We start from the raw sequence: 24,763 nt of genomic DNA on the forward strand, positions 1-24,763 counted from the left end.
AACTGCTTATTTTCTCCCCTTCTTCGTTGAATGCATTAACCTTCTGATGAGTTCATTTCACTGGTACAAGCACCCTTCAGTATCTCAGCCATGTGCCCATTCCTCATGTATGAGCCTCAACAATGCAAGTTGACAAATTATTGAGACCCATGGGGATCTGACAGCTGAGCCCAACGGTGTCCTCAATATATGACTCAAAGGTAATAATCTCCGTTTTACTCCTGCCATCATGCATTAATGAATACGGAAATACAAAGATACTGGCTGGGATTTTACCCTTGGCGGACGGGAGCTGTCCACCGACTGAAAAGTCAGTGGTGAACCTGCTTCCGCCTGGCCATCTGACCCGCATTTTGCAGTTCCCCGGCCTTTAATTGTTCTGAGGCGGGGCTTCCACCCACTTCAGGCAGGAAGTCCTGCTTAATAGAGCTACCAGCCAATCAGCAGGCCAGCAGCTCTTGGTCCCAGCAGCGCCACCAGCAGCGGTGGCCACTGCTGGGACTGCAGCCCAGCTTCAAGATGAAGATGTCGGGGAGCCCGGAACCAAGGTAAGTTTTTGTCGCCTCGCCAGAGGTGATCGGTCAGGTCCCGGCGAAGCATGGGTGTTCGATTAGGGGGGGGAGTGGGGGGCGGTGTTGGGTGTGGTTGGGGCAGCAGGGGCGGTAATCCATCGGGCACAGGGTCCCCACGCCGTCAGCGAGCTGCCTAGTTTTGTCAGACGGCTTCTCTCGGGCCCGGCCGCCCACCCAGCCACAGGTAAAATCCCTGTGGCAACGGGTGGAGGTACTTAAGTGGCCGTTAAGGGCCTTGATTGGCCTGGGGCGGGCAGGCCATTTTTTGCCACCGTCGCCCTGCGTAAAGTGGCAGCAGAGGCGGGAGTGTGTCAGGAAGAGCCCTCCCCATTTTACGCCCCCTCCCCGCCACCTTCCCACTCTTTGGGGGGCGTAAAATTCTGGCCACTAGCTGAATGAATGTCTGGAGAGTTGGTGCAGGGCTTTAGATCCTGGGGCATTGGGACCGGTTTTCAGGAAAGTGGAACCTTTCAAACAGGATGGGTCACACCTCACCAAGGCCGGGACCAATATCTTGGCCGGGAGGTTTGCCTGTGCTGTTAGGGAAGGTTTAAACTAGTTTGGTGGGGGGTTGGAACCTGAGCATAGATTCAGAAGGAAGAGAAGCAAAACTGGAAATAGAAGACAGAAAATTAGGAGTATGGAAGGTCGAGGAAACAAAGGCGAGAAAATAAACAAAAGAAGTTGTTTCGTGATTAGTGGTATATACTTCAACGCAAGGAATCTAGTGAATAAGGCAGATAAGCTGAGGGCTCACACAGACACATGGAAGTATGATTTCATAGCTATTAACTGGAATGTGGCTTAAAGGGCACGAAGGGCAGTTCAACATTCCTGGTTACAGGGTTTTCAGATGGGACAGAGCAGGGGATAAAAAGGAGGGATCACAATATTGGTTAAAGAAACAATCAATCACAGATGTGAGAAGGAATGATATGCTAGAAAGAGCATCAAATGAAAACATATGCATTGAATGGAGAAACAAAAAAAGGGACAATCCCACTGCAATGAGTATACTACAGACCCCAAAACAGTCAGAGGGAGATAGAAGAACAAATTTGCGGGCTGATTGCTGAGAAGTGCAAAAACAAAACAGCAGTAATAGTAGGGGGTTTCATCTACCCTAATGTTAACTGGGATAAAATCAGTGTAAAAGGTTTCGAGGGTGCAGAATTGTTAAAATGCAATCAGCAGAACTTTTTTTAGCCAGTACATAGCAAGCCAAACAAATGATGGGTCAGTTCTGGACTTAGTTTTACGGAATAAATCTAGGAAGGTGGAAGGGGCATCAGTGAATTAGAATTAGAACATTACAGCGCAGTACAGGCCCTTCGGCCCTCGATGTTGCGCCGACCTGTGAAACCATCTGACCTACACTATTCCATTTTCATCCATATGTCTATCCAATGTCCACTTAAATGCCCTTAAAGTTGGCGAATCTACTACTGCTGCAGGCAGGGCGTTCCACGCCCTTACTACTCTCTGAGTAAAGAAACTACCTCTCACATCTGTCCTATATCTATCACCCCTCAACTTGAAGCTATGTCCCCTCGTGTTTGCCATCACCATCCGAGGAAAAAGACGCTCACTATCCACCCTATCTAACCCTCTGATTATCTTATATGCCTCTATTAAGTCACCTCTCCTCCTCCTTCTCTCCAACGAAAACAACCTCAAGTCCCTCAGCCTTTCCTCGTAAGACCTTCCCTCCATACCAGGCAACATCCTAGTAAATCTCCTCTGCACCCTTTCCAAAGCTTCCACATCCTTCCTATAATGCGGTGACCAGAACTGCACGCAATACTCCAGGTGCGGTCTCACCAGAGTTTTGTACAGCTGCAGCATGACCTCGTGGCTCCGAAACTCAATCCCCCTACTAATAAAAGCTAACACACCATATGCCTTCTTAACAGCCCTATTAACCTGGTTAGCAACCTTCAGGGATTTATGCACCTGGACACCAAGATCTCTCTGTTCATCTACACTACCAAGAATCTTCCCATTAGCCCAGTACTCTGCATTCCTGTTACTCCTTCCAAAGTGAATCACCTCACACTTTTCCGCATTAAACTCCATTTGCCATCTCTCAGCCCAGCTCTGCAGCCTATCTATGTCTCTCTGTACCCTACAACATCCTTCGGCACTATCCACAACTCCACCGACCTTAGTGTCATCTGCAAATTTACTAACCCACCCTTCTACATCCTCTTCCAGGTCATTTATAAAAATGACAAACAGCAGTGGCCCCAAAACAGATCCTTGCGGTACACCACTAGTAACTAAACTCCAGGATGAACATTTGCCATCAACCACCACCCTCTGTCTTCTTTCAGCTAGCCAATTTCTGATCCAAAGCTCTAAATCGCCTTCAACCCCATACTTCCGTATTTTCTGCAATAGCCTACCGTGAGGAACCTTATCAAACGCCTTACTGAAATCCATATACACCACATCCACTGCTTTACCCTCATCCACCTGTTTGGTCACCTTCTCGAAAAACTCAGTAAGGTTTGTGAGGCACGACCTACCCGTCACAAAACCGTGCTGACTATCTCTAATGTACTTATTCTTTTCAAGATGATTATAAATCCTGTCTCTTATAACCTTTTCCAACATTTTACCCACAACCGAAGTAAGGCTCACAGGTCTATAATTACCAGGGCTGTCTCTACTCCCCTTCTTGAACAAGGGGACAACATTTGCAATCCTCCAGTCTTCCGGCACTATTCCTGTCGACAATGACGACATAAAGATCAAGGACAAAGGCTCTGCAATCTCCTCCCTAGCTTCCCAGAGAATCCTAGGATAAATCCCATCTGGCCCAGGGGACTTATCTATTTTCACACCTTCCAAAATTGCTAACACCTCCTCCTTGTGAACCTCAATCCCATCTAGCCTCGTAGCCTGAATCTCAGTATTCTCAACAACATTTTCTTTCTCTACTGTAAATACTGACGCAAAATATTCATTTAACACTTCCCCTATCTCCTCTGATTCCACATACAACTTCCCACTACTATCCTTGATTGGCCCTAATCTAACTCTAGTCATTCTTTTATTCCTGATATACCTATAGAAAGCCTTAGGGTTTTCCCTGATCCGATCCACCAATGACTTCTCGTGTCCTCTCCTTGCTCTCCTTAGCTCTCCCTTTAGATACTTCCTGGCTAGCTTGTAGCTCTCAAGCGCCCTAACTGAGCCTTCACGTCTCATCCTAACATAAGCCTTCTTCTTCCTCTTGACAAGCGCTTCAACTTCTTTAGTAAACCACGGCTCCCTCGCTCGACAACTTCCTCCCTGCCTGACAGGTACATACTTATCAAGGACACGCAGTAGCTGCTCCTTGAATAAGCTCCACATTTCGATTGTTCCCATCCCCTGCAGTTTCCTTCCCCATCCTACGCATCCTAAATCTTGCCTAATCGCATCATAATTTCCTTTCCCCCAGTTATAATTCTTGCCCTGCGGTATACCTGTGGGTAAGTTTTTTTTTTAGTGGCAGTGATCATACTTCACTTACATTTAGAATAGTTATGGAAAAGGATAGAGAGATAGCAAGAATAAAAGTTTTAATTTGGGGAAAGGCCAATTTTACCAAGCTGAGATGTGGGGCTGAATTTTAGTCTCAGAGGTGAGAAACAGTAGCTGGGTCTGGTTTTGGGTCAGAAACCCACCTCTATTGGGAAACTGATCTAGGTTTATATTTTCACCTTAACTGGTATGGAGGCAGGTATCCTATCCACTTGGAATCAGTGGGGCCGGGAATGGAGGTGGGTCAGATTAATTGTGGGACTCATGTGGACACCCCATGGCAGCCATTACTGAAGCTGCTGTTTGTCCTGAGGGAGAGATCAGTTGTGCCGAAGCATTCCAGTGCACCAGAGGGAAGCAAAATGCCACAGGGGAGCTGGAGGCCTGGCACTAGGATCAGGGTAGATACTCGCTTCATCAATGCCAACCCGGATCAAATGCTGGAGGCTGTGAGGGAGAGGAGGGAGCTCCTCTTCCCAGAAGGTGGCAGGAGGAGACCATCTTGTCGTGCAGCAGCGGCACCTCTCTGTTCAGTGTTACTTCTCTTCCCTTCTTCCTCCTCCTCCTCTTCTTCCACCTCCAACCATGAGCTGTCTCCTTCCAGTGCCTCACTGTCCTGAAGGTCCACACCTCTCTGGAGGGCCATGTTATGGTGAGCGCTGCAAACCACCATAATGGTAGAGACCCTTACAGCAGGGTTTTGGAGGGCACCACCCGAACAATCCAGGCACTGGAATTGCTTCTTCAGAAACCTGATGGCCTGCTCAATGGATGGCCTGTTGAGCAGGTGGCATTGGTTGTATCGCCTCTGTGCCTCTGTTTGGGGCTCCCGTAGAGGAGTCAGTAGCCATGTCGTCAAGGTATTTCCCTTGTCTCCTTGGATCCATGCACACAGCTTTGGGGACAGAGTGAAGATCCGAGGCAGCCTGGACTGGCGGAGGATGGAGGAGTCATGGCAGCTGCTAAGAAAGTGAGCGCACACATGAAAGAAGCTTTTGTTGTAGCCCCAGATCAGTTTGACCTTGAAGGAATGGATGCCCTTCCTGTTAGGGATCTCACTGGCCGGACACTGGGTGCCTAATGGGTGCAATCAATGATGCCCTGTACCTGGGGAGTCCAGCCATCGAAGCAAAATCCAAAGCCCTCTGTGCCTGCGCAGGGCCATCTGTGTCGGTGGATGTAGTCCCCTGCCCTCCTGAATATGACATCCGTGACCTGCCAGATGGCATGATGAGCTGCCCAATGTGTGATGCCACCTAGGTCCGCAGCTGATCCCTGGAACAGCCCAGTTGCTTAGAAATTCAGGATGACAGAGACCTTCACAGCTGCAGGTAAAAGGACTGCCATGGGGTCGCAGGGCCTCAAGCTTTTGTGAATCAGGGCACAAATGGATGAGACAATATGTCTGGATAGTCGCAGCCTCCTACAGCATGGCACTCTGTCACCTCCAGGCAGCTGACTGTTGGACGATGGACCCAATGTCCTGGATAGTGCCTTCTTCCCCGTGCAGCCACCCGCTGTGTTCCTTTGGCCTCTTGTTGTCCAGAAGGTTGCATCTGCTGAAGCTCATCCTGGCTGCTTTGTCCAATGTTCCCATCTGAACTCCCTCAGCTGGGCTTTATGCGTTCACCAGGCCTCCCCCTGCCAACCCCAGCAGCCCCAGTGATAGCAGCGGGCTCCCTCTCCAGATTCCTACCACTCACCACTGAGAAAAGCAAGTCTTACAACTCCAGCAATGGCTGCTGTGTGGCACTTTTTGAGCAGCTGAACTTTATTTTGGGCCTCTGCATTACGTTAATCAGCCCTTCCCAAAGCCCTCATGGCCCTCCACATTGTTCACATCTTCTGCACCCTGCCATGGTCCAGACATGGCAATCTCTCTGTGCCCTTCCTTTGAAAATCACAAACTGCTCTTGAAAAGCCTGTCAATGAGCTAAACAGGCAATTAATTGGAGGCAAAAACAAGAAATGCTGGATTCACTCAGCAGGTCTGGCAGCATCTGTGGAAAGAGAAGCAGAGTTAACGTTTCGGGTCAGTGACCCTTCTTCGGAACTTCGGAGTTCCGAAGAAGGGTCACTGACCCGAAACGTTAACTCTGCTTCTCTTTCCACAGATGCTGCCAGACCTGCTGAGTGAATCCAGCATTTCTTGTTTTTGTTTCAGATTTCCAGCATCCGCAGTATTTTGCTTTTAAATTAATTGGAGGCATGCGGGCTTGCCAGTCCCTCCCTCCTGGTGTTTCTTTCAAAAATAGTTTGGCATTCCAGAGAAGGCGGGGCCCGGTGCTGACCTCCGAGAAAGTGATCTTCAAATTGTGCGTGCACTTACTTCCGCACCCAATGGGCTTTGGGAGTATGGCCCGTGATTTGCAAAACGGACTGAAAACAGCTGTGCTCCTTGAAGATAAATCAGTGTCACAGTGGTGGGAGGCATTCAGGGAGGAGTTAAAGAGGGCAATACTACAGAAATCCTAGAGCAGTATAAAAAGTGTAGGGGTGAAAGTAAAAAAGAAATTAGGAAAGTAAAGAGGGCCTGATAAACATATTGACAAGTAAAATTAAGAAAAACACAAAGATATATTATAAATACATAAAAAGCAAAAGGATAACAAAGGAAAGAGTAATGTCAATTAGAGACCAAAAGGGTAATGTGTTTGTGGAGGTGGAAGATGTGGCATAGTTCTTCATGCATATTTTGCATCTCTTTTCACAATAGAGAGGGACAAAGCAGACATTGCAGTTAAGAAGGAGCAGTGTGAAATATTGGAAAGGATAAACATAGTGAGGGAGGAAATATTGAAATGTTTAGCATCCTTGAAAGTGGATAAATCACCAGGCCGGAATGAAATGTATCTCAGATTTGTAAGGGAAACAAAGGAAGAAATAGCAGAGACTCTGACCATCATTTTCCAATCCTCTCTGGCTATAGGCATGGTACCAGAGGATAGGAGTTCTGCTAATTTTGTACCGTTGTTTAAAAAGCGAGGAAGGGATTGACCAAATAATTGCTGGTCAGGCAGCCTAACCTCGTTGGTGGGAAAATTATTGGAAAAAATTCTGAGACACATTTAGAGAGGCACTGATTAATCAAGGACAGTCAACATGGATTTGTTAAGGGAAGGTTATGTCTGACTAACTTGATTGATGTTAAATGTTCCAGGATTTAGAAGCTTCAGGCGGGATAGAGGGGGATGTAAAAGGGGTGGGGGAGTTGCATTACTTGTTAAGGAGAATATCACAGTTGTACTGCGGGAGGACACCTCGGAGGGGTCGTGCAGCGAGGCAATATGGGTGGAGCTCAGGAATAGGAAGGGTGCAGTCACGATGTTAGGGGTTTTCTACAGGCCTCCCAACAGTCAGCGGGAGGTAGAGGAGCAGATATGTAGACAGAATTTGGAAAGGTGTAAAGGTAACAGGGTTGTAGTGGTGGGTGATTTTAACTTCCCCTATATTGACTGGGACTCACTTAGTGCTAAGGGCTTGGATGGGGCAGAATTTGTAAGGAGCATCCAGGAGGGCTTCTTGAAACAATATGTAGATAGTCCAACAAGGGATGGGGCCATACTGGACCTGGTATTGGGGAATAAGCCCGGCCAGGTGGTCAAAGTTTCAGTAGGGGAGCATTTTGCGAACAGTGACCATAATTCCATAAGTTTTAAGGTACTTGTGGATGAGGATAAGAGTAGTCCTCGGGTGAAGGTGCTAAATTGGGAGAAGGCTAATTATAACAATATTAGGCAGGAACTGAAGAATTTAGATTGGGGCGGCTGTTTGAAGGTAAATCAACATCTGACATGTGGGAGTCTTTCAAACGTCAGTTGATTAGAATCCAGGACCGGCATGTTCCTGTGAGGAAGAAGGATAAGTTTGGCAAGTTTTGGGAACCTTGGATAACGCGGGATATTGTGAGCCTAGTAAAAAAGAAAAAGGAAGCATTCGTAAGGGCTGGAAGGCTAGGAACAGACGAATCCCTTGAGGAATATAAAGACAGTAGGATGGAACTTAAGCAAGGAGTCAGGAGGGCTAAAAGGGATCATGTAAAGTCATTGGCAAACAGGATTAAGGATAATCCCAAGACTTTTTATACGTATATAAAGAGCAAGAGGGTAACTAGGGAAAGGGTTGGCCCACTCAAGGACAGAGAAGGGAATCTATGTGTGGAGCCAGAGGAAATGGGCGAGATACTAAATGAATACTTTCCATCAGTGTTCACCAAAGAGAAGGACTTGGTGGATGATGAGCCTAGGGAAGGGAGTGCAGATAGTCTCAGTCATCTCATTATCAAAAAGGAGGAGGTGTTGGGTGTCTTGCAAAACATTAAGGTAGATAAGTCCCCAGGGCCTGATGGGATCTACCCCAGAATACTGAGGGAGGCAAGGGAAGAAATTGCTGGGGCCTTGACAGAAATCTTTGCATCCTCATTGGCTGCAGGTGAGGTCCCAGAGGAGTCGAGAATAGCCAATGTTATTCCTTTGTTTAAGAAGGGTAGCAAGGATAATCCAGGAAATTATTGGCCGGTGAGCCTTACATCAGTGGTAGGGAAATTATTAGAGAGGATTCTTCGGGACAGGATTTACTCTCATTTGGAAACAAATGGATTTATTAGCAAGAGGCAGCATGGTTTTGTGAAGGGGAGGTTGTGTCTCACTAATTTGATTGTTTTTTGAGGAAGTGACAAAGATGATTGATGAAGGAAGGGCAATGGATGTTATCTTTGACAAGGTCCCTCATGGCAGACTGGTACAAAAGGTGAAGTCACACGGGATCAGAGGTGAGCTGGCAAGATGGATACAGAACTGGCTCAGTCATAGAAGACAGAGGGTAGCAGTGGAAGGGTGCTTTTCTGAATGGAGGGATGTGACTAGTCGTGTTCCGCAGGGATCTGTGCTGGGACCTTTGCTCTTTGTAGTATATACAAATGATTTGGAGGAAAATGTAGCTGGTCTGATTAGTAAGTTTGCGGACGACACAAAGGTTGGTGGAGTTGCGGATAATGATGAAGATTGTCAAAGGGTACAGCAGGATATAGATCGGTTGGAGACTTGGGTGGAGAAATGGCAGATGGAGTTTAATCCGGACAAATGTGAGGTAATGCATTGTGGAAGGTCTAATGCAGGTGGGAAGTATACAGTAAGTGGCAGAACCCTTAGGAGTACTGACAGGCAGAGAGATCTGGGCGTACAGGTCCACAGGTCACTGAAAGTGGCAACGCAGGTGGATAAGGTAGTCAAGAAGGCATACGGCATGCTTGCCTTCGTTGGTCGGGGCATAGAGTATAAAAATTGGCAAGTCATGCTGCAGCTGTACAGAACCTTAGTTAGGCCACACTCAGAATATTGCGTGCAATTCTGGTTGGCACACTACCAGAAGGACGTGGAGGCTTTGGAGAGGGTACAGAAGAGGTTTACCAGGATGTTGCCTGGTCTGAAGGGCATTAGCTATGAGGAGAGGTTGGATAAACTCTGATTGTTTTCACTGGAAGGACGGAGGTGGAGGGGCGACATGATAGAGGTTTACAAAGTTATGAGTGGCATGGGCAGAGTGGATAGTCAGAAGCTTTTTCCCAGGGTGGAAGAGTCAGTTACTAGGGCACATAGGTTTAAGGTGAGAGGGGCAAAGTTTAGAGGGGATGTGCGAGGAAAGTTCTTTACACAGAGGGTGGTGAGTGCTTGGAACTTGCTGCCGGGGGAGGTGGTGGAAGCAGGTGCAATAGTGACGTTTAAGAGGCATCTTGACAAATACATGAATAGGATGGGGATAGAGGGATACGGTCCCTGGAAGTGCAGAAGGTTTTAGTTTAGGCAGGCATCAAGATCGGCGCAGGCTTGGAGGGCCGAATGGCCTGTTCCTGTGCTGTATTGTTCTTTGTTCTGTGAACTCTTTGAGGAGGTAACAAGGAGGGTGGATGAGATTAGCACATCTGATGCGTTTTTCATAGATTTTACCAAGGCTTTTGACAAGGTCCCATATGGCAGATTGGTTAGAAAATAAAAACTCATGGGATTCAAGGCAAAATGGCAAATTGGATCCAAATGAGGCAGAAAGCAAAGGATTATGGTTGACAGGTGTTTGTGACTGGAAGGCTGTTTCCAGTGTGGTTCCGCAGGGCTCAGTACTGGCTCCCTTGCTGTTTGTGGTATATATCAATGATTTAGATTTAAAAGTAGGGGGCACAATTAAGAAATTTGCAGATGACATAAAATTTGGCCATGTGGTTGAAAGTGATGAAGAAAGCTGCAGACTGCAAGATATCAATGGACTGGTCAAGTGGGTAGAAAGTGGCAAATGGAATTCAATCTGGAGAAATGGAAGGTCATGCATTTGCAGAGGCCAAACAAGACAAGGAAGTAGGCAATAAAGAGTCAGAGAATGAGAAGTGTAGAGGAACAGAGGGATCTTTGAGTGTACGTCTACATATTCCTGAAGGTAGCAGGACTGGTAGATAGGAGCAGGAGTAGGCCATTCAGCCCATCGAGCGTTCCCCACCATTCAATATGTCCATGGCTGACCATCCACTTCAATGCCATTTTCCCACACTATCCCCATATCCTCTTATGTCATTTGTATTTAGAAATCTGTCAATTTCTGCTTTAAACATACTCAATGACTGAGCTTCCAGAGCCCTCCAGGGCAGAGAATTTCAAAGATTCACAACCCTCTGAGCAAAGAAATTTCTCCTCATCTCTGTCCTAAGTGGCTTCCCCCTTATTTTGAAATTGTGTCCCCTGGTTCTAGACTCCCCAACCAGGGGAAACACCTTAGCTGCATCTACCCTGTCTATCCCTTTAAGTATTTTGTAGGTTTCAATGAGATCACCTCTCATTCTTCAAAACTCTAGAGAATACAGGCCCAGTTTCTCCAATCTCTCTTCATAGGACAGTCCCGCCATCCCAGGAACAAGTCTGATGAATCTTATTTGTACTCCCTCTATGGAAATAATATCCTTCCTAAGGTAAGGGGACCAGAACTGTACGCAGTACTCCAAGTGCAGTCTAACCAAGGTTCTATACAATTGAAGCAAGACTTCACTACTCCTGTACTCAAATCCTCGTGCGATAAAGGCTAACATATCATTAGCTTTCCTAATTGCTTGCTGCACCTATATGCTAGCTTTCAGTAATTTATTGACGAGGACACCCAGGTCCCTTTGTACATCTACACTTTCTAATCTCTTACCATTTAAGAAATATTCTGCACATTTGTTCCTCCTACCAAAGTGGATAACCTCACATTTTTCCACATTATATTCCATCTGCCACGTTCTTGCCCACTCAATAAATCTGTCCAAATCCACTTGAAGCCACTTGACATCTTCCTCACAACACACATTCCCACCTAGTTTTATGTCATCTGCAAACTTGGAAATACTACATTTGGTCACCACATCCAAATCATTGATATATATTGTGAACAGCTGGGGCCCAAGCACTGATCCCTGCTGTACCCCCCTAGTCACAGCCTGCCAACGCGAGAATGACCCGTTTATTCCTACTCTTCTTTCTGCCTGTTATCCAATGCTTAATCCATGCCCGTATATTACCTCCTATCCCATGTGCTTTAATTTTGCTAACCAATCTTCTGTGGGGGACTTTATCAAATGCCTTCTGAAAATCCAAGTATACCACATCCACCAACTCCCCTTTATCAATTCTGTTAGTAACATCCTCAAAATACTCCAACAGGTTCGTCAAACATGATTTCCTATTCATAAATCCATGTTGACTATGCCCAATCAGATCATTGTTATCCAAGTGTCCAATGATCACATCCTTTGGAATAGATTCCAACATTTTACCAACGACTGATGTAAAGCTAACAGGTCTGTAATTCCCTGTTTTCTCTCTCCCTCCCTTCTTAAATAGTGGGGTGACATTTGCTACCTTCCAATCTGTAGGAACTGCTCCAGAATCTTTAGAATTTTGGAAGATGATTACCAATGCATCCACTATCTCCATAGTTACCTCTTTCAACACTCTGGGATGTAGAATATCAGGTCCTGGGGACTTATCAACCTTCAATTTCTCCAATACAACCTTCTTACCAACACTAATTTCCATCAATTCCTCATTCCCCCTCATCTCTTGTATCTCTAATTCTGGGAGATTTCTTGTATCTTCCTCGGTGAAGACAGACACAAACTAGTCATTTAGCTTCTCTGCCATTTCTCTATTCCCCATTATAAATTCTCCGGACCGTCTGTAATGGACCCACATTTGTCTTAGCCAAAAGTTTCCTTTTTACGTACCTGTAGACGTTTTTACGGTTCATTTTTATATTTTTTGCTCGTTTAGATTCATATTCTATTCTCCCTTTCTTCATCAGTTTTTTGGTTCTCCTTTTCTGTATTCTAAAATCCTCCCAATCCCCAGGTTTACTACTATTTCTGGCAACTTTGTAGGCCTTTTCTTTTAATCTTATACTATCCTTAACTTCCTTTGTTAATCACTGTTGGCTGCCTTTACTTTTGGGGTTTTTGAACCTTGAAGGAATATATAGTTTTTGTAAACTATGTAATATTTCTTAAAGACTATCCAATGCCTATGTACTGTCAGACCTTTTAATGTATTTTCCCAATCCACCTCAGCCAATTTGCCCCACATACCTTCATAATTTCCTTTGTTCAAATTTAAAACCCTGGCTTCAGATTGAACTACTTCACTTTCAAACATAATGTAAAATTCTAACATATTATAGTCACTCATCCCTAAAGGTTCTTTTACAACAAGATTATTAATTGCCTTTTCTCATTACATAATACTAGATCTAAAATAGCCTGCTCTCTCGCCAGTTCCTCAACATACTGCTCTGGAAAACCATCCCTAACACACCCCTGAAACTCGTCCTCCACAGCATTAGTGCTCATTAGGTTTACCCAGTCTATATGCAGATTGACGTCACCCATGATTACTGTATTACTCATGCCACATGCTTCTCTAATCTCTTGATTAATACCATGCCCCACACTACCACTACTGTTTGGTGGCCTATAAACAACTCCTACCAATGTTTACAGCCCTTTGCTGTTTCTTCGCTCCATCCACATTCCACATTTTGTTCTTCCGATTGGAGATCCTCCCTTACTAATGTACTGATCCCATCCTTATTATCAGCGCAACACCACCTCGTTTTTCTTTTTGCCTGTCCTTCCTAAATGCCAAATATCCTTGAATATTCAGTTCCCAATCTTGTTTGCCTTGTAGCCACGTTTTCGTCGTGGCAATTAGATCGTACCCATTTACCTCTATTTGGGCCTTTAAATCATCTACCTTGTTGCGAAAGCTGTGTGGATTCAGGTAGAGTGCCCTTGACCTTGTCTTCTTGACATTCTGCATTCTAAGCCTAGTTGATGCTTGCCTTTGTTTTGCCTGCCTTCTAGTGTCACTTGCTACTTTTCTACCTCCTGTTACCAGCTTTACTTCCTTCTAATTTGAGCTACCCCTCAGGTTCCCATCCCCTTGACAAACTAGTTTAAACCCTCCCCAACAGCACTAGCAAATCTCCCTGCCAGGAGGTTAGTTCAAGTCCTGTTAAGGTGTAGATAAGGTGGTAAAGAAGGTACTTAGGATACTTTCCTTTATTGGCTGTAGCCTAGAGTATAAGAGCAGGGAGTGTATGCTAGATATGTATAAAACATTAGTTAGACCACAGCTAGAGTACAGCGTACAGTTTTGGTCACTGCATTACAGGAATGGTGTGATCACACGAGGGTACAAAAGAGATTTATAAGGATGTTGCCAGGAATAGAGAATTTTAATGATGAGGAAAAATTTGATTGGTTGGGGTTGTTGTCTTTGGAAAAAAGGAGGCTGAGGAGAGATTTAATTGAGGTGTACAAAATTACGTGGGGCCTAGATAGAGTGGATAGGAAGGACCTATTTCTGTTAGCATAGGGGTCAGTAACCAGGGGGTGTGGATTTAAAGTAATTGGTCAAAAGATTAGAGGGGAGTTGAGGAGTACTTTTTCCACCAGAGGGTGGTGGGGGTCTGGTACTCAATGCCTGAAATGGCGGTAGAGGCAGAAACACCCAACACATAAAAAAAATACTTGGATATGCATTTGAGGTGCCTTAACCTACAGCTTATGGACCAAAAACTGGAAGGTGGGATTAGACTGGATATCTCTTTGTCAGCCAGCATGAACACGATGGGCTGAATGGCCTCTCTGTGCCATAAATCTTTCTATGTTTCTATATTGTACACACACAGACACACAATATGGTACTGCCTACCTCTTGGGAGAACTGACTTTTGATACTATTTCCCATGCAGGAAAATCCTGAGCCTTGCAGTATCTCCGCAGTTCCTCAAGGGCCTTTATAGTCTCCATTTCAGTTTGTTCCCTGTACTCGTCTTCAGTGAGGAAATGAACTTGTGGCTTTTTAATGAATTGTTTAATTTTTCTGTAATTAGAAAAAACATTTTAAACAATGAGAAGCAAAACCCGACTACTTCAAGTAAACTCTGATGGTAATGTACATGAATACGTATTTTGCAATGATTTAGTTTATAGAAATTCACTCAGTTTGATTCAGTCTGAGTGGTTTGTTCCAATGAACAATTTTCTTATCCCCTTGCAACCTTGGTTTGAATATTCCCTCCGATGTACTGGAGCTCTACCCTTTTCTACAGTTCTGACACCAGTGATAATGTGCAATTCTGGTGTTGGCTAGTTTGTGGATAGGTCATAAGCCGTACTTGTTTCACCCAATTTTCCCAACAGAAGTTTTGCCCAGGATCTTAGCTAAAAACTAGTACAAATAGTTAACTCTGTTTCTCTCTCTACAGATACTGCCTGACCTGTTGAGTATTTCCAGTATGTTCTGTTTTTATATTATTGCAAGAGTACAGAGATGTGAAGCTTCAGACATTTATACAACAGCACAGAGGCTTACTGGGCAACAGTTAGCTTCCCCAACACCTCGTCCCCTTCCCATGCAATCGCAGGCGGTGTAATACCTGCCCCTTTACCTCCTCTCTCCTCACCATCCAAGGCCCCAAACACTCCTTTCAGGTGAAATAGCAATTTATTTGTACTTCTTTCAATTTAGTATACTCTATATTGGCTGCTCACAATGGTCTCCCCAATGTACAGGAGACCGCAAACGCAGACTGGGTGACCGCTTTGCGGAACATCTTCGTTCAGTCCAGAAACATGAGCCCGAGCTTCCTGTCGCTTGCCACTTCACCATACCTCCCTACTCTCATGCCCACATCTGTATCCTGGGCTTACTGCAGCGTTCCAATGAACATCAATGCAAGCTCGAGGAACAGCATCTCATTTACCGATTAGGCACGCTACAGCCTGCCGGACTGACCATTGAGCTCAATAATTTCAGAGCATGACTGGCCCCCCTTTTTATTTTAGTTTGTTTCATCATTCATTTTTTTTACCATGTGCCTGCCCACGGTTTTTTTTTCATGTTTGTGCTTTTGGCCAGGGCTGGTCATTTAACATCCTCTCTGCACTAATGCTTTGTCTTTCACCACTCCATTAACACACCCTTTGCCTTTGCTCCAGACCTTCTGGTCAGTTATTCTCTGTGACCCTCTGTCCTATCAACACCTTCCCTTATGTTATCTTTTGCCCCACTCCCACTTTATTTGCTTAAAACCTATTACATTTTTAACCTTTGCCAGTTCTGATGAAAGGTCACTGACCTGAAATGTTAACTCTGCTTCTCTTCCCACAGATGCTGCCAGACCTGCAGAGTATTTCCAGCATTTTTTGTTTTTATTTCAGATTTACAGCATCTGCAGTATTTTGCTTTTATATTACTGTTAGCTTCCTAACTGGTCACTAAGGCCTAACCGCTGGGATATTGCATTACTTCTTGGCAAAATACTTTTCAACGATGGCATGTTGTACATTGAGGCGGGAAAGCTCAATACTATCAATTTCTCCCCATTACAAGTTCTGTTCATGGAATCACATTGTGGTGGTAACAAAAAGAATGCTACCCAGCGAACTTTACCTGCCACGTTGCAGGAGGACACAGAATGCAAGTGATAACAAGCAGAAAAAAAAGCTGTGGTTTCTTTAGGGAGTGGAACGGGAGAGGAGAAAGAAAACAATAAAATCATTGGCATGTTTACAACTAGATATCAGCAAATATCCAATTTATTCACGATATGCAGATTTTTTAAAAGACTTGTGCTTTGTTTTTAAAGCTTCCTAACAAAAAGTATCCTTTATAATGAAGTTGGTCTATTGTATGAACCAACATTCCCTTTAAATTTTCTTTGTACTGGGTGGGCTACAAACGCCTCTGTGCATTATTTTCTTTCCATGGACCACTTACAATTTTAAAAGCCACTGAACTTTCATGAAGCTGACTGCAGCCTGTTTTATTGCAGTGCATCGTACATTCCAGATTGCTGTGTCGCATGCTCACACACGCCTTAGAGTGAACACTGGCATGAATGCTTTTCTCCTGTTTTAATCGGGGGAGGGGCAAAAACCCTTTAGAACAAATTGGGCTTAGACAAAGCATCACCTATTGAAGACCAACTGAGGTGACCCAAGAGCCCCCACAGACACACCAAATCGACCATTTAAAGAGCAATCATTTAATACAATTTGCTGGAGATTGTACCAAATAATAACTTTCTGAAAGCAGAACAATGGGTGGAGATGCAGATCAAGTGGGTGTGTTTATGGCAGCAATAAAGTCAAATAATTAAGATAAATAAGGTTAATCGGATTCATCCTAAACAGCATACAATGCGCCTGGCTACAGTGACTATTATAACCAAATTTCTACTGCACGAGTCATAGGTACACTACTACTTTCCTTCAATATGCTAATCTTTGACATAAACATCAGTTTAAATCTGTGAGCGACATAAGCTTCAATATTAAAAGCTGTCAGGAGCCCCCAGAGCTGTTTACTTGCCATGAAGCACTGTATATATTAAATATGCGTTACTAGCAATCCTTTCTTCCCTTCAGTCTTGACAGCATCACAGCACCATCTACAGGAAATCCTTATCCATACTTCCTCAATCGTAATTTGAGTTTATCACTCTAAACTGTGTGCTTGCACTGGAAGTCTTATGAAATCCATTTTACTGCCCAACGCATTAAAAACAAGTTGGACAGTACAAAAATTGAACTAAATTAAAGCAGTTCAGTGCTGCAGCATGAACACATTTGCACAGAGGAGAGTTAGACATCAGCTTGCACATTATGACCACCACACATCATTCCTGACCTCAAAAGGGAGCTAAAACTGGTGAAAAATGCCCCTCATGTTTCCTCTTACTGATAGCTTACAAAGCAGTATGGATGGAAACTGTAAGCACATGCTGTCTGCCCTCCTGATCAGTATATAACATGAGGGTCTGAAAACAAGACACAGCTAAAAAATTAGAAGTGACAACCAAGGTTCCCTCCAATTTTCTTTTTTGGAATGCGCGGATGATTTATTGAAGTGTACTCTTTAATTATTTTTGTGTGGCAGCATGCATACAGTAACTTAAAGCAGCTGACTTGTGTGCGGCTTGCTTGAGGACTTTCTTTTTGCTGGCTGTGCAGCTTACAGGGAACATTGGCAGCAACACAAATAATGATATCTACATGGTTTATGAAATATTTTCATTTGGAGCACTAACACAGAGCCAGAGTTCATAGCCAAGCTTGCTCACACCATTACATTCACCAATTTAAGTTTAATGGCTTTGTGCATAGAGTTATGGGCATTATAAAACCGGAAAGGTGGCTCAACCGTGGCTTACAAAAGAAATTAAGGATGGTATTAGATCCATGGAGGAGGCATATAAAATTGCCAGAAAAAGCAGCAAGTCTGAGGATTGCGAGTAGTTTAGAATTCAGCAAAGGAGGACAAAGAAGTTGATTAAGCAGGGGAAAATAGAGTATGAGAGTAAACTTGCGGGGAACATAAAAACTGACTGTAAAAGCTTCTATAAATATGTGAAGAGAAGATGATTAGCGAAGACAAATGTAGGTCCCTTACAGTCAGAAACGAGGGAAATTATAGTGGGGAACAAAGAAATGGCAGAACAATTAAACACATACTTTGGTTCTGTCTTCACAAAGGAGGACACAATAACCTCCCAAAAATGTTAGGGAACCAAGGGTCTAATGAGAGGGAGGAACGGAAGGAAATCAGTATTAGATTTAAAATAATAATGCTAGGGAAATTAATGAGGTTAAAGGCTGACAATTCCCCAGGGCCTGATAAACTACATCTCAGAGTACTAAAGGAAGTGGCCCGGGAAATAGTGGATGCATTGGTGGTCATCTTCCAAAATTCTATAGACTCTGGAGCAGTTCCTACAGACTGGAGGGTGGCAAATGTAACCCCACTATTTAAAAAAGGGAGAGAAAAAACAGGGAATTACAGACCAGCCTTACATCAGTAGTGGGGAAAATGCTATAATCTATTATAAAGGATGTGATAGCAGAACACTTGGAAAGCATAAACGGGATTGGACAAAGTCAGCATGGGTTTACAAAAGGGAAATCATGCTTAACAAATCTACTGTAGTTTTTTGAGGATGTAACTAGTAGAATAGGTAAGGGAGAACCAGTGGAAATGGTGTATTTGGATTTTCAGAAGGCTTTTGATAAGGTCCCACATAAGAGGTTAGTGTGCAAAATTAAAGCACATGGGATTGGGGGCATGGATTGAGAATTGGTTGACAGGAAACAGAGAGTAGGAATAAACGGGTCTTTTTCCGGGTGGCAGGCAGTGACTAGTGGGTACCGCAGGGATCAGTGCTTGGGCCCCAGCTATTCACAATATATATTAATGATTTAGATGAGGGAACGAAATGTAACATTTCCAAATTTGCAAATGACTCAAAGCTGGGGGGGAATGTGAGCTGTGAGGAGGATGCAAAGAGGCTCCAATGTGATTTGGACAAGTCAAGTGAGTGGGCAAATGCATGGCAGATGCAGTATAACGTGGATAAATGTGAAGTTATCCACTTTGGTTGTAAAAACAGAAAGGCAGATTATCTGAATGGTGATAGACTGGGAAAGGGGGAGGTGCAATGATACCTGGATGCCCTTGAACACCAGTCGCTGAAAGCAAGCAATCAGGTGCAGCAAGCAGTTAGGAAGGCGAATGCTATGTTGGCCTTCATTGCAAGTGGATTTGAGTACAAGAACAAGGATATCTTACTGCAGTTATATAGGGCCTTGGTGAGACCACATCTGGAGTATTGGCCGGACTTTTATGGTGGATGGCCGGAAGCCAGTGGTGAATCTGCTTCCACCTAGCCCGGGGATCCGTCCTGTATTTTACGGGTCCCCGGGCTTTAACTGTCCCGAGGCGGGACTTCTACCCACTTGAGGGAGGAGGTCCCACCTCAGTGAGCTGCCAGCCAATCAGCAGGCCGGCAGCTCTTAGTCCCAGCAGCGCCACTGGGTGCGGTGGCCACTGCAGGGACTGCAGCCCAGCCGACGCCATGGATCGAGGAGGGAAGGTAAGTAGGGGCATGCCTCACGAGTGGGATCGGTCCTTCCCTGGTGAGGCTGGAGTGGTCGTTTGGGGGGAGGGAGGGTGTCTTGGGTCCTGGAGATGGGTTGGGAGGCGGGGGCGGCCCTCAATTGGGCACCCTGTGCCCGACTGCCATGCACCCCCCCCCCCCCCCCCACTCTCCGGGGCGGGAAAAGCCAGCAGCTATCGCTGGGCGGCCTTTCACATCACCAGCACACCCGCTTGCCATGGGTAAAATACCCATGGAGTGGCCTCTTAAGGGCCTTGATTGGCCTCGGGCAGGCGGGCCGTTTCCCAACCCCCGCTTGACGCCGTAAACTTGTCTGGAGGCAGAAGTGGGGCAGGTAGGCCCCCCACGACACCATCCGACCCGCTGGGGCGACATAAAATTCAGCCTATTGTGTGCAGTTTTGGTCTCCTAATCTGAAGGAGGATGTTCTTGCCATGAAGGGAGAGCACAGAAGATTTACTAGGCTGATTCCTAGGATGGCAGGATTGACATATGAGAGAGTGGGTCGATTAGGCCAATATTCATTAGAGTTTAGAAGAATGAGAGGGGATCTCATAGAAATCTATAAAATTCTAACAGGATTAGACAGGCTAGATGCAGGGAGGATGTTCCCGATGGCTGGGGCGTCCAGAACCAGGGGTCACAGTCTCAGGATACGGGGTATGCCATTTAGAACCAAGATGAGGAGAAATTTCTTCACTCAGAGGGTGGTGAACCCTCTGAAAGTTAAATTTTCTACGGCAGAAGGCAGTGGAGGCCAAGTCATTAAATATATTCAAGAAGGAGATAGATGTATTTCTTAATACCAAAGGGATCAAGGGATATGGGGAGAAAGCAGGAACAGGGTACTGACTATCAGCCATGATCTTTTTAGAATGGCGGAGCAGGCCCAAAAGGGCTGAATGGCCTACTCCTGCTCCTATTTTCTATGTTTCAGCCCAATGTACCCGTACCTGTCCCAGTACTTGTTCTTCAGCTGGTGCCCTAATCCCATTTCCCTGATTAAGCAAGTGCCAAGCAAAATTCCCCAAAGAAGGAAAAGGGTAGTTGAAGTGATGTCAACTCAAATCTGCTCCTGTACACCTCCCAAAGGCAGCAGTTAAAGTAGCCCCAATCCTCCCCAGCTGTAGATATTGCATGAAGAGCTAATTCAAGAAAATGAGGGAGAAATTTTATATCTGTGGGCAACTTAACCTGTTGTCGCATTGTGAACCATGCAGATCGCAGCATCCCAGGTATGATTCATTGTCTGTGCCGAGTTAGCACCTTGAATGGGGAATGCAGAATAAAATTCCCAAAACACAAGTAAAACATCCCAGAGTCCCATACAAATGAAGTTAATGTGCCAGAATTTGCAGCCAAAATAATTGAAAGGCTAATGGTGCTCACCATTATTATGGGAAAATGGTACAGCAACTTCAGGCAAGCAGCAAATACCTGGTTAAATAAAATATAATAGTCAAATATGAATACCCAAAAGTTACTGTCCTAGTTGCTCCGCTCCACAGATGGCTTTGCAAAAACAGCATTCCGTCTTCGCCTTCCCACTTACTTTTTTAAAAAAAGAACTTGTTGTATTTGCCTATTAAAATTTAACTTTCTGTGGTGGATTTGTCATGACAGGTGCATGTATCCTTTTAACCATGTGCTGTGTTAATTACTGCCAATCAATCTCTTCGGCACTGAAAATTAACTATTATAAGTGCGGAGTTTTCCTTCTGGTTTGAATTTTTCAAGGAGATTTTAAAAATGTTAAATTTAAAAATTGTTTCTCACTTTTCTTTTGTCTCTTTTTTTCCTCAAACTCCATTCAATTTTTCTTTCATTCCCTTTATCTTCCTGTACCCGATTCAACATTGAATTAACCCACTCTAATTCAACCCTCTCCTCAGTCATTACTGTATTTACCTCCCAATCCTTAAATCTCATTGGTTAAGGAGATAGAGTTGCTTGCCTGGTTCACTCAGGGCCCAGATACCTTGTATCCCTTGCTGAGCTGTCATCAGCTTGCACTTTCAGCAGATTTGTGGGCAAAATCTTTTTGAGCTGAAGGATACACAAACAAGTCTAACTAATGTAGATTTTCTCTCAAGAGGGTTGGAATACAAAGAGATGGAAGCTAAATGCAGTGGTTCAGAACTTTGGTTAGATCCTACCTGGAGTACTGCATTCAGTTCTGGGCACTGCACCTCAAGGAGGATGCATTAGCCTGGGAGGGGGTGAAGCACAGATTCACCAAAATGATACCAGGGCTAAAAGGATTAAATTAAGAGGGCAGGTTGCATAGACAAAACTTGTATTCCCTTGAATTTAGAAAATTAAAGGGTGAGGAGATAGGCTCTAACATACTTACAGAAATATTTTTTTAAAAAGCTAATTTTATAACACACTTGTTAATATATTTTCACTGCTTTCAATGAAGTTTGATTTAATATTAGAAATTTACCTTGGGGCGCACTTATACCAAGTTTGGACTGATGCTAAACTTGTGGTGTATTTTAAATCTGGAGTTATGTCCTGATCTGACTGTACAGCAAAGTAGAATAAGATGCCCTCCTGCCTAGAATCACATAGGGTTTTGGTTTTAGGTTGCAATTACACTATGACTGATGAGATCTCTTACATGTGGTGATTGGCGTTCCAGGCAAGTCTGTGTTGAGGCTGCTCTTATATAATATAGAGATAAATCACCTGGACTTAGAAATTGAGGAAACAAGAACATTATCAAATCAAATTGGGGTATAGGGCAATTTGTGACAAGGATTGTGAAAACTGCAAGAGAAGATAGACTAGCAGGTGGGCATATAGGTAGCTAATGTAGTTAAATGCGAAGTCATGCATTTTGAAAGTAAGAATAGAGGAAAGAAATATACCTTAAATGGAGTAGAAGAGCAGAAAGACCTTGATAAACAGACATACAGGTCATTTTAGGAGCAGACAAGTAGATAAATCCAGATATAGACAATTAAATCATTAGTTTTGAATCTAAAGGCAGCAAATACAAAAGGAGAGATAATTTACTATGATCAGACTTTGGGCTGCAGTTGTTGTCATCCTATTATAGGAAAGATATAAAAGCAATGGAAATAGCACGGCAAAGGTTCACTGGGATGGTAATCATGGATGACAGGTTACAGCACTGAAAAGATACTCAAGAAGTCAGGACATTTTATTAATGAGAGCAGGGAAGGTTAGGGGTGGCCCAGAGATGTGAAGGGTTATTATAACATGAATATTGACAGATTATTTCCTTTGGTCAGTGAGACAGTGTGAAGAATTGAAGGGGAGATTAGGGAAAAATAGCCTTACACAGAAGATGGTTGGACCATGGAATCCTCAGCCACAAACTACTGTTAAAGAAACTATAAATTGTTCAGACTATTCCTTGAAAAGCAGGAATATTATAGAGCAACAAGCTTAGACTAGGTGCCTCACATGTTAAAAACACTGATGCGGACTTATGGGTCAAATGCCATGTTTCGATGCTTTAATATTTGATGGTAATGTGTGTTAGTTTTCAAAGGATTTTTTTTCAATCACAATGGGAAATCAATGCTTTGGAAACAGCAACTGGTGCAAAGAAAACACCTATAAGAAAAATCCAAAGCCTCTTCATCACTTGCTAAAAAAGACCCAGCAGTTAACTAGCAGGGTGAATCTCCAATATGCTTTAGATAATTTCAGCTGATTAAAAATTGAAACTTACTGCATGCATTTGGGGTATAAATCTTTGTGCATTTATTGTCTATAAGAACTAAGTTTGAGGAGATGTATGAATATAAAATACTGCAACAAAAGTAATTGATGTAGATCCTTAGGGAGGATAGCATCAGGCTTGGTAAAATTGCATGCCAGCACTCACGAACAAGTTTCACATAAGAATAATGGCCACTTGTGCAAGATATTGGGGTGAAACCTTCACCTGTGCAATCATTTTCCACTGAGTGTGTCAATGCCTTCAGGAAGACAGAGGGAAGTAAATTGTAGAAGGGGAAAAACTACAGATTTTTTGTTTAAAAAGCACCACTTACTTTGGAACTAAAAATAAAATTAATACAAATAAAGTTCTTCTGGCATTTTATACCACATGTGTATTCAAACTATAATACTCCATAGAAATGTGTTGGCATTTCTACCTGTAGAACCAATTTGTTGCACCTTTTCGCTTGTGCAATATAAACAAGCCATTGAATACATAAAGTCATTAAAATAAATGCTAACCTGTAAATGTAGCAGGTCAAATTAACTGGATGGTGAAGGTTGCTTGCACATAACAGAATGACGATGACAGTATAAGCACACTGACTGTAGGTAACACCACAGTATATCATCACTGATGCTACCAACTGTAGGGTCCAGCTAAGCAGATTTATACTGCAGTCATCTGACAATGGCCCATGCCTAGAGCAAATCAAATAACTAAGGCAACCAGCCACAAAAAGGTAACCTGTTTGAGGCAGGGGGAATAAGAGAAAAATATTAGAAGCTGAAAGACTTCTGTCTAATCAGTTTCAGACTTATCTGATACGAATACATTAAAAAGTCAGTACAACAAAGGAATTAATAAAAGATCTTTGATAATCAAAAATATGACAGTTCTGCTTACCAAATAAATATTTCCGATATTGGGACAGGTTTAAAACGCTTAAATAAATCAGGAACACTGAGACTGACCAACTTCCAATCATTAGCAATAAGAATGTCCTTTTCTACAAAAAAGCAACATTATATTGTATTATATAAAGGAAATTAAATGGAAAAGAATAGCTGATCTGCCATTATTTCCATTCCTGTATCTCCCCTCTCATACGTTCTCCTCCATCTCCATCCTGTACATAATATACAGCAGAGAACAAGTCAATTTCAAGATTAGAAATAAACAATGCACTTATGACATATTACCATATTTACAGTTAATATTTTCTTTGTAGAAGTGTGAAAAATTAATTACTCATATGGAATTCCTAACCAGTTTACACAATATTGGAAACGCTGTAGATTCAAAGAAGTCAACTCTCATCTTGTATCGCTATCCCTCAGATTCTCTCTCCGCTTTGCTATCTTCAAGATCCTCCTGATTAAGTGCAACTCTGGGATTCCACCCTTTGTGCCTCTGAAATCTGCTCATTCTTTTTTTAAAAATTTTTCTTCCCCGCGTCTCTTAAAATTCTCACTTTAACCAGATC

General features: G+C 43.6%; 1 protein-coding gene across 2 annotated transcripts in view; it reads right to left on the reverse strand.

Annotated features, from left to right (window-relative positions):
* The window catches only part of nemp2 (nuclear envelope integral membrane protein 2), a 69,698-nt gene that overhangs the window by 7,916 nt on the left and 37,019 nt on the right, over positions 1–24,763 (reverse strand). For both annotated transcript variants that reach the window (XM_068035642.1, XM_068035643.1), the window contains exons 6-8: positions 24,184–24,286; positions 23,799–24,024; positions 14,333–14,503 (exon numbers count right to left, since the gene is read on the reverse strand). In XM_068035642.1, the coding sequence (XP_067891743.1) occupies positions 14,333–14,503; positions 23,799–24,024; positions 24,184–24,286 (500 nt within the window). The remainder of the gene's footprint in view (positions 1–14,332; positions 14,504–23,798; positions 24,025–24,183; positions 24,287–24,763) is intronic.

The sequence above is a fragment of the Heterodontus francisci genome, chromosome 7, assembly GCF_036365525.1.
Source record: "Heterodontus francisci isolate sHetFra1 chromosome 7, sHetFra1.hap1, whole genome shotgun sequence".
Taxonomy (NCBI): domain Eukaryota; kingdom Metazoa; phylum Chordata; class Chondrichthyes; order Heterodontiformes; family Heterodontidae; genus Heterodontus; species Heterodontus francisci.